Source organism: Pygocentrus nattereri, chromosome 6, assembly GCF_015220715.1.
Source record: "Pygocentrus nattereri isolate fPygNat1 chromosome 6, fPygNat1.pri, whole genome shotgun sequence".
Taxonomy (NCBI): Eukaryota; Metazoa; Chordata; class Actinopteri; order Characiformes; family Serrasalmidae; genus Pygocentrus; species Pygocentrus nattereri.
The window spans coordinates 33,457,053-33,467,681 of NC_051216.1; the positions used below are offsets into that span (position 1 = coordinate 33,457,053).

The 10,629-nt window shown below is 37.3% G+C and overlaps 1 protein-coding gene across 1 annotated transcript; it reads right to left on the reverse strand.

Moving 5' to 3' along the window:
- Positions 1 to 1,808: 1,808 nt before the first annotated feature.
- Positions 1,809 to 9,756, reverse strand: LOC119263637 (putative uncharacterized protein DDB_G0290521). The gene is made up of 9 exons (XM_037539620.1): positions 9,096 to 9,756; positions 7,869 to 8,339; positions 7,607 to 7,778; positions 7,194 to 7,424; positions 6,161 to 6,415; positions 5,083 to 5,148; positions 3,750 to 3,820; positions 2,193 to 2,236; positions 1,809 to 2,008 (listed from the first exon to the last, which is right to left on the reverse strand). The coding sequence occupies exons 2-9, from the start codon at positions 8,067 to 8,069 to the stop codon at positions 1,957 to 1,959; spliced, it is 1,092 nt and encodes a 363-aa protein (XP_037395517.1). The 5' UTR covers positions 8,070 to 8,339; positions 9,096 to 9,756; the 3' UTR covers positions 1,809 to 1,956.
- Between the last annotated feature and the right edge of the window lie 873 nt (positions 9,757 to 10,629).

Sequence of the window (10,629 nt, forward strand, 5' to 3'; positions counted from 1 at the left end):
TGTCACATATTGAATTATGTGACATGATTTATGACCCTAAAAATGTAAATAAAAACAGAATGCTCAACAGTTTCTGCCTCGGGGACGCATTGCATAGGACCCCCACATGAACATATTGCAAGCACGGACACCTAGATCAAAGGGCAGACACGTGGCAAACCTTTCAAGGTGCCCTTATGGGCTATACTATATAGAGCACTATAGGGGCAAAATCAGGCATATAACATGCTTCTGTGGCCCAACGCATGAATGCAGTCACATGCTGCTGCATGGACGCATTGTAAAGTCCCCCTAGATGAACATACTGCAAGCACGGACCCCTAGGTCAAAGGGCGGAGACAGGGCCAGACAGGGCCAACCGCTGAGCGCAGCTGAACCAAAATTTAGATACATCATATTAGATACATACATACATATATTACATCATATATCATAATGTAATATGGATTTGGGTGGTGCGGGCCAATGGATGGAGGTAGCTGCACCCCCTCATAGAGTGTTACTCTTCACTATATATACATGGTTAGTCCATTGTTACAAGCACCTAGCAACAAGGGCCTGCCCACATGAACATTCTTTGTGAGTGGGATGCAAATTCACATCTATATGAACTGTGTCAAATAATGTCAATTGGGATGCAAATTCACACCTATTTGAACTATGTCATATAGATGTGAAGTAGGATCAAGAAATGGGATGCTAGTTTATTTTAAGAAATGAGCTTAAAACTCACAAACTAAGCATTAATTAACATAGTACATGTTTCACTGAAGCCATATATGTCTTCAGAGTTGTAAAATTCTACTGTACAAAACCCACCTATTTTGGTGACTTGAGTAGATTGGAATTGGGATTATGAGATCTCTGCTTTGGAGTGACCTACATTGAAAATAAGACCAGCACAGTCCAAGTTTGGGTCTCCCTAAGTCAGAGTGTGAGTTTGAAGAGGATTGGAGAAAGTCAAAATTTTGGTCCAAAAAAACCCTTTGGACCAAATTTTTGACTTTCTCCAATCCTCTTCAAACTCACACCCTGAATTACAAGGGCACAGGTATATACATGAATGGTTTGGGGTGTCCTTTGTCCTATTTTTCCTTTCACAATGCATCAAATGTCATTTGTCGTTGCCAAACTGTGCACAATGCCAAATGCCATATGCACTTATCCACTTAGCCCTCTACCACATACCACCATGCATGCTGGCCTTTTGTGTTCCGATGACAAACCAGATGGTCCCTCTCCTCCTCTAGCCCGGATGATGATCCATGTCCATGATTTCCTTATTTACTTCTGAAACTCTGGGATGCTCTTTTATATCCAATCGTGTTACTGATCTGTTTTTATCATTACACAACTTTATCGTTTATGTTGAAGTACACAGCCAGTGTAGAACAGGGCCATGTCTATAAACCTGCGCAATACACTTCATGGTACAAAAATAACCCAACCATTAATTTTAAAGTATAATGATGTTTTAGAATAAGTGAAAATCATTACAAATCTAATGTTGGTGTAAGCATGTGACTGACTAATCAATAAAATAAGTGATAATGACCCAACAATGCCCCAGAGCTTTCTGCAGGTAATTGTATGACCAAAAGTTTTGATTGTTACTTTTGGCAAAACAGACAATATAGTGTATCACTGAAATTGCGAACATGACTGATTCTGAGAATGTGGTGCTACAAGTTAAGAACAATTAGAAATACAACATGAAGTTTTACAATATTATATCAATTTTAAGTGATATGTAGGTAAAGAAAAGGTGTGTGGGGTAAACACTTTAATTCCACATACAAGTATTGTTTTAAGATGTTGCACAATATCTTTATTGAACAATAATAACCTTATGAATGACAAGGGTAATGATGAATAAATAACACATCACCTAGAAATAGTTATGCTAAACATCAAAATTCCAAAATGAATAATTTAGAGTATTATTTCAAATCATTACTACGGGAATATCTCGTTGAAAGGCTCCCATGTGTCTTTCCACTTGATGCCACTGCAAAAAAAGAAAACAAAATATAAGGCATCACATTACGTAAAATACATTCTTATAAATCGGAGTGTGAATAGAAATGAGCCTTGTAATCCTCTCTATCCTCCGCAGTGACTTGCTTATGTAAGTACATAAACTTTCACATTTTAATTTCAGAATTAAATCACAAATGACAAAGTTCACATACCACCCAGAACACTGCTGCCAACGGACTTTGACCTCTTTTGTGCCCTATGATGAAATATAAATTATTCATTACACTCCACAGTCCAATTACAGTGTTACTGACCTGGTCTCGCTACAAATACACCACAACATCTTCTAAGACATTATGCTGAATCGACACACAATACCACAGTGGTTTCATTCAGTCTAGGACTTGGCTACAAATATTGTCATCTCAAAGACAGAACAATAAACAGCATCAGTTTCAAGATAATACTCATCATAAAATCACAAGATTTATACACCTCAAAGTAAAAAACATTATGACCACTCACAGATGAAGCAAACACCGATATTATGACAGTGACGCATGTCAAGGTTTGTGATACATTACAACTGAACAGTTGCTTCTCATAGTCAGCATGTTGGTTCTAGGGAGAAATCGGCAAGATTGAAGACCTGAGTGACCAAATCATCAGAAGCCTGGGCATCTGGAGCATCTCAGAAATGGCAAATCACAAACCTGCAAGAAGGTGTTGGGTGCTCAAAGCTCATTGATGAGACAATGAAGGCTATATTGTCTGGGCTACTGGGTCACAAATAATAATAAAAAAAAAAAAACATTTAATACTAGCTACACAATGTATTGCACCTTGCTGCAAATTTACCCCTGTGGGATAATAAAAGGCTATCTTATCTTATATGTGGCTGTTTAGCTGTAGCTAAAGTCCTGTCAGAGTGTCCAGGCTTGTCCCATGCGCCCACAATGCGTCATGAGAATCATACCTTGGAACAATGAAAGAAGGTTGTCTGAGGGTTGCTCAATTTGACACATTCCACCTCCCTAAACATTGTTATGGGTCAGGTACAGGTTCCCTGATGGCAGTGATATCTTTCAGGATGACTCCTAATAATGCATCCTGCCACACTGCACACCGTTTGGGAACGGTTTGAGGAACATGCAAAAGAGTTCCCTGACCTCCAGATCTTAAGCAGATTAAGCATCTGTGCTTAATCATTTGTGACATCACATTAAGCATTTGTGATGTACTGCAACAGCAGGTCCTATCCAGCAGCTCTACTTTGCAACTTACAGGATGCAAAGGATTTGCAGTTAATGTCTGGGTACCGTATACCACGGAGCACCTTCAGAGGCCTTGCCTCAGCATGTTGGAGCTACTGTGGTGGCATGCGGCATTTGGTCAACAGCATATAAGGCATGTGGTCATAATATTTTACCTCATCAGGGTGTTTGGTGTACCAGACATTCAGAGAACACCTGTAGCTTTAAACATGTTTATACCAGGGTAGAACTGAGTCTTAAGTCAGAGCTGAATTACTTTTAATGTGTTCTTGGATTGGATACGTAGATGATTTGTGACGATGAGACATTCATTTTGGAATATAGCCTATATTTTTTCCCACTGTGCATGTGTTTATCCTAACACATCATAAAAATAGGACCCTTTATCTCAGTTTGCATTCAAAAGATGAATTTCCTTCAGGATCTGCAATTTCCTTCAGGATTAATAAAGTGTTATCTTATCTTATCTTATACACTGAAACAATGATCACTCACCTCTTTTGATACCCTCTGTGATAAAATTTTTTGGACTGGGTAGGTGTCAGCCATAGTGTGGACAGGGCATTCTAAAGTACAAACAGTACAAATTTCATTATGACCAGCTTTGTTAATGTATGTAGTCATATATTTAGATTAATTAAAGCAATGTCCTATAATGCAGTGGTTCTAGTACTCAGGGCCAACCTTTTGCTGTAAACCTACCAGATATCCAGTGTTTGTAATGTACAGGTGCATCTCAATAAATTAGAATTTCATCATAAAGTTGATTTATTTCAGTAATTCAATTCAAAAAGTGTAAGCCATATATTGTATAGATAGACAAACGTAGTGATCTATTTCAGGCGTTTATTTCTTTTAATGTTGATGTTCATGGCTTACAGTCAATGAAAACCCAAACGTTATTATCTCAGAAAATTAAGGTTTTCTAAGCCTTTAAAGCGGTCCCTTAGTCTGGTTCAATAGGCTACACTAGCATGGGAAAGACTGCTGACTTGACAGATGTCCAGAAGGCAGTCGTTGACACCCTCCACAAGGATGGGTAAGCCACAAAAGGTCATTGCTAAAGAAGCTGGCAGTTCACAGACAAAAAGGACTGGACTGCTGCTCAGTGGTCCAAGGTCTTGTTTTCAGCTAAAAGTAAATGTTGCATTTCATTTGGAAATCAAGGTCCCAGAGTCTGGAGGAAGAGTGTAGAGGCATACAATCCAAGCTGCTTGAGGTCTAGTGTGAAGTTTCCACAATCAGTGATGGTTTGGGCAGCCATCAAAGCAACCTGGTCTTCCATAACACTTCAGCAGTGCCACAGACTGATCGCCTCCATGACACGCCGCACTGATGCAGTAATTCATGCAAAAAGAGCCCTGACCAAGTGTTGAGTGCATATACTGTACATACTTTTCAGTAGTCATTTCTGTATTAAAAATCTTTTTAAAAATTGGTCTTATATAATATTCTAATTTTTTAAGGTAATGACTTTTGGGTTTTCATTGACTGTAAGCCAGAATTACCAACATTAAAAGAAAAACACTTGAAATAGATCACTATGTTTGTCATGTATCTATACAATATATAAGTTTCACTTTTTGAACTGAATTACTGAAATAAATGAACTTTTTGATGAAATTATAATTTTTGAGCTGCATGCACCAGTATTTGGTACTATGCAAATGTTTCAGGCACCTGAGAAAATATTTCTGAAATATTACATTCTTCTTAATATAATCAAATAAACTAGTCTAGGTAAAAATAATTACAATTTCAGTTATACATCAATTCAATTAAATAGATGAACCCAATAGAACCCCAGATTGTGAGAATATGATTTTACCACTTGGGTTGATCTTTATTCTTCTTTTCTTGCAGGGAAAAGTACGATTAAATGTCGAGCTGGACACTAGATGAAAGAAAACATATTAGTAGTTAGAGCTGTGACATCGAAATTTTCGCTGCAGCACAAGCTGGCTGAGTTGTGACATCAATGCATTCTGGCTGAGTGAAGACATCAACACAACTCTTATTTAGAAGTAAACAGGCAAACTATATAACTATGCATCTATATAACTACACATAAAATTAGTCTAAATAGTAGTGTTAAATATTTTTTTTACATGTATTGTTACCCTGCATTTTATTTCTGCTTCATATGAGTTCAAAACAAGTAGGCCATATAAACACATTTCATCTCAGTGTTCTATTCATGTCTCAAATAAACCACATGGTCACCCATGTGGTTCCAACCTGGAGAAACTACTGTCTCACTTGCACTGTCATTGTTGTTCAGTTGCTACATAGAAAACAATGCAAAACAACCAAGGTATTATAAAGTTTAAGGAGGGAAGACTACAAGTCTGAACCTGCTGGTTCCTTCAGTGAATGTTAAGGAATCTAATACTTATTTTCATTCGCAGTTCAATAAGAGTGATCTGAAACAATGACAAATATAACAACATTATTTCTTCATCAGAATTATTATTTGAATATACATATACATTACAGATACATACATAAAATTATGATTACACAAATACGAATCTAATAAAGGTTAGATTTGTTTCCAATGATACAATAGTTTTATTAACTGTACCGATGTGGGTGCTAATTGTTTGACGATTTGACAAACGTTTCATTCATCTACTTTACTAGTTTATGGGATATTTAAACACGGCTAGGTCTGCATTGCGGGTGTCAGTTGCTTAATAGGCAAATGATGGGCATGGGTGCCATTGTTCAACAACTAAACAGACTATCAAGTTTTCATGGTAAACAAGAGGCTAGCTGTTTTTGCTAACTCTCTGCTGAAAGTGAAAATGTAATCTTAGATTGTTTTGTCTGTCGTATTATTGCATAATGACTGATTACAGTTCAATGCAATAACCTTAAAAAGTATAGTGAAGCTAATAATTTACCATTTGGTGTTACTTCTTGTGTTCTTTTCTTGCAGGGGTACTTGTCTGTGGAATTCCCATTTCCAGATGTAACAGGGGAGAGAATTGGATTGAGTTCATCTAAAGAGCTGCTGCGGGGCTCAGGAGGAGCTGAAAAGCTGGGGCTAGCCTCAGGACCATCTGAAGAGAAGGGGCTGGTCTCAGGAGCATCTGAACAGATGGGGCTGGTCTCAGGATCATCTGAAGAGCTGGGGTTGACTTCCAGATTAAGAACCACTAAGTTGAGGAAAATATTTTATTAACTACAGTTCCACAGAATGCATGACCGATAATACAAACCTCTCGTGTTTCATTCATGGTGCCAAGTACATCGCCAATATATTTTACAAGTTTACAGTAATTGACCGTTGTGTAGATTGTGCTGCACAATTTATCAGCAAACCTCTTCTATTTCCATTAACAGAAAGGGAACAATACTGGACCAACAAAGATAAAAAATTAATTGTGTCGGCCTATTGCCCATATAGTAAGTGCGTAAGATAAAAAGTCCAGTTAATGTAGCCTTCACGAACATCTATGTTCTAACTCAGTTACTTTATAGAAACCTTAATAAATTATGTTATATGAGTGAGAAATAGAATTCTGGACCCGCAAACACATTCAGTGAATGTTAAGCATTATTTTTTGGTACTTGCTTTCACTCTCAGAAGGACTGATTTTAGTTAAGAGACATACATGAATGATGCATTTTGACCAGAATAATCACTGGATTATAAAGGTGGTTGCATCTATGCCAAGGGGCAATAAACTTTTCTAGCAGCTTGGGATCACCTTACAAATGAACATTTTTATTGTTTATTGCTTAAATTTGTGACTAATCTGTATGTATCTATAAACAATGTATAAATGACTGTGTAAATACACAAATATAAAACACATTTATGAGCGTAGTGATACACCATTAACAGTTCAATGTAATAAACTGAAAGAGTAATAATAGTGAATATTACCATCTGACAGGAACTTTTGTGTTCTTTGCTTGCAAGGGTCTCACCTGTGGAATTTTCCTTTTCAGATGTAACAGGAGTAAGAATTAAGGTGTATGTAGGTTCAGTATGAAGGGGAGCAACTGAAGAGCTGGGGTTCTCTGTAGGACCATCTGAACAGCTGAAGTTGGTCTCAGGAGCATGTGAAAAGCTGGTGTTGGTCTCAGGAGTATGGGCAGAGCTGGTGTTGGTCTCAGGAGCATTTGAAGAGTTGGGGTTGGCTTCTGGATTAAGAGCCACTACGTGAAGAAAAACATTACTATAATGTTATTATAATACCACACTATTATAATGTAATGTTATAGTAATTACAGTCCTTTGAAGGACATATTAACATTCATTCCTCCTGATTTGATAAGCAGATATGAGAGACACAGAAAATGAATGAGTGAAATACTCAATGCACTTAATTTCAACATGCCTTTTAGAAGACCTTCATACAGCAAACGAATTGTAGAAATTGATGTCCTCTCCATTTCTGAAGAAAACTGCTGAGGATAAAAAACATCTGCCCTAAAATTTGTGGCCTGCCTCGTCTTCCTCCTCCCAAGAAGAAGAAGGGGGTAATAACCCAACATGTGAAACTTGTGGAGCTGTAAGTTAACAATAAGTACATATTAGTAGTATTACAAAACCCATGTATGTAAACAGTCCATGTGATTAGTTATTATTAGTTAACTTACTAGAAGATTGGTGGAATTTATCAGCTTTGAGGTGTTTCTTCCATTCAACATTTTTTGGGCCCATTCCTTTGATGCTTTGTCTTTGGCCTGCTGCAATTTCACTTTCTGGGGCTGAGAAGCCCCACACAGCTTGCAGTGTTTACAGCCAACATTTATTTGTGCCTTGCATGACTGGCAGGTCTTTTGGGTTGAACCTGGCATGGTATCCAGTCAGCCAGACAGACAGATGAACAGCCAGAAAGAAAGCCAAAAAGGTAGAACGACAGAGAGGTAGGTAGGTAAGTAGATAGAGAGATAGACAGATAGATATATAGATAGACAAACAGATAGGTAGATAGACAAATTGATTATCTATAATCAGATTATAAACGGATGTATGGATAGACAGACAGACGAGTGGCTCTTAAAAGTGTCGTTGGGTCGCTATAAAGGATAGAGAGATAGATGGATGTGAGGAGGGATCTGAAAGGTCTGTGAAAAGAAAAAAATAGATGTCAAAACATTTAATGTTACCATATAATTTTTCGGAGCATATTGCAGATACTGTCAGTAATAAAAGTAATTAGGCCTCTCCAACTAGATTTGGTAGAGCACAGTGTGTGAAATGTTTAAAAAAATATCATTGTGCGTTTATACTCTGAAAATATTTTAACTCATTTATTAAATACTACCACGTATCATGAAAACTTCTTACTCATGTTTTCACAATTCACATATCAACCAGCTCTAGCTGTAATGTCATTTCTATATCATTCATTAATGGACATACAGTTTGAGTAATGTTAGTGTAGACCTGTGGATTATTTAGGTATACATATTAGGCACATGCTCTAATTAGGCCAGCTCTAATGCTAGCTAGCAAAGAACATTTTCACCTGTTAAACACCGACACGCATTCTTAGCATGTCAAAAGTAAACTACTACATGGTGCACAGGGCAACATAACTTTATAGAAATTGCGATACTTACAAAAGGAAGAGTGATTAAAATCTCAAGTTTATTAAAGGCATGCTAGCTAATCTAAGCTAGTTTACTAGTTTAGCTAGCAGCATGACCAGACTGTGCACATTTGTCTTATACTCTTGGGATGTTAAACCGAGCTCCTACTTAATATTGCATTTTATTTAAGTTTATATTAATGAAAAAAAACTGTTAATGTATTCAGAATTGCATGTGTCTGTTATTAAAACGAAGTCAAGTTAAGCACCGGACTGCTTACACACTCACCGTGTGGAGGGAAAAGCGAGCTGTGGTTCCGTGTCCAGAGGATCGGGCGGAAGTGCACACAGTCCGAAAGATGGGGGGCGCTCACTTTCACTTCAATGCATTAGCTTTCATAAATGAGGCTGTATGAAATGTAGTGCCCTAACTTAGACCCTCCCTTAAACGATCTTTGCTTCAAAACCTTGATATCGATGGTCGCAATCGCGCTCAAATTGGATAGCAACCTTACCAATGCAACCAGAACTTCACAGTAAGAGTCTTTGTCTGAGCACATTCTTGTTAACTAAATACATACATATATTGGGATGTTTCCATACGTGGTCTATTATGAATGAATTCCTGTTACAAGTGAGGTTAACTAAAACGAACAAGAATGACTAAAAGTAAATTCCTTTGTTAAATTGGCAACCTCGCACATCACTTCTGAAGATGTAAAATCCATCATTATTTGAGCTTGGATACTAATCAGTTCATTTAGGCATATCAGAACCTGAGAAGAACCAGAAACAGAGAATAAAAGAAGGAATACGTTTAGGTGAAAATTACGTTTGTCTCCACACATCAGAAAAAAGTAGCCAAAAACAAACCGAACAAACCCTAAACTATGAAACTATTAAACTCTCATAGTTTATTAATTAATAACAGAATTATGAATAATATATTAATTACTAATATTAATACTATTATTATTATTAATTAATAATAACGTGTGTGCTCATTGGTGTGTATCTCCGTCCCTTACTCTGTGGCAGGCCTGAACATACTGTGCTCCAGTGTATAGCACGCTTATATTTACCTCAGACATCATTGCTCAGGAAGGGTTTTAATAAAGCGATTATGTTGGTCTTTTTAGTGAAGAATTCTGACCGAATCCCACTGTATTCTAGGCATTCGCTCAGTAAGTGCATCTCTCTCTATGTCTCTCTCTCTCAACTCGTAAAACGTCAAATGTCTCATCTTTTTTTAGCGTTTGCGTTAATATACTGTACAGAGTAGATACTACGATCAGTTTGGACACCTAAATATAGCCTAGGGATCGATTTGTCGGGAATCGGCGAGTATTTACATGTATTTGATAGCGGCGTAACATTTGTACGCAGCTCTCTGCGTACGCATGAGTACGCATCCCAGTGTTTAGTTTTGCGTACGATTTCATACGCATAGGGAGTGAGACCCGGTTGCAATGCCACATTCACTCACTTTGCAAGCGCAGGAAAAATATTTACTAGATATCTCCTGTCTTTTTGAGACAAAAACTGTGGAATATATTTTACTCCATGTGGTAATGTTAATGCTTTACTGAATGTGGGAGTGAGACTGGGTAACATGGTGGTAAGTTTCAAGGCAGTTTAAATAAATTACACGGAAATGCCTAACAGGTTCCAGGTATTTTTTGCATAATTTAATCATTGAGATGTAAACAAAATCACTCAAATGCTCTGCTCCAGAGAAACGTACTTAATTATTCAGAGTGGTGTTGATAGGAGCCAAATAAGAGTTGAAGAGTTTGTTTCTAAAAACTCCTTCACAAAATGTT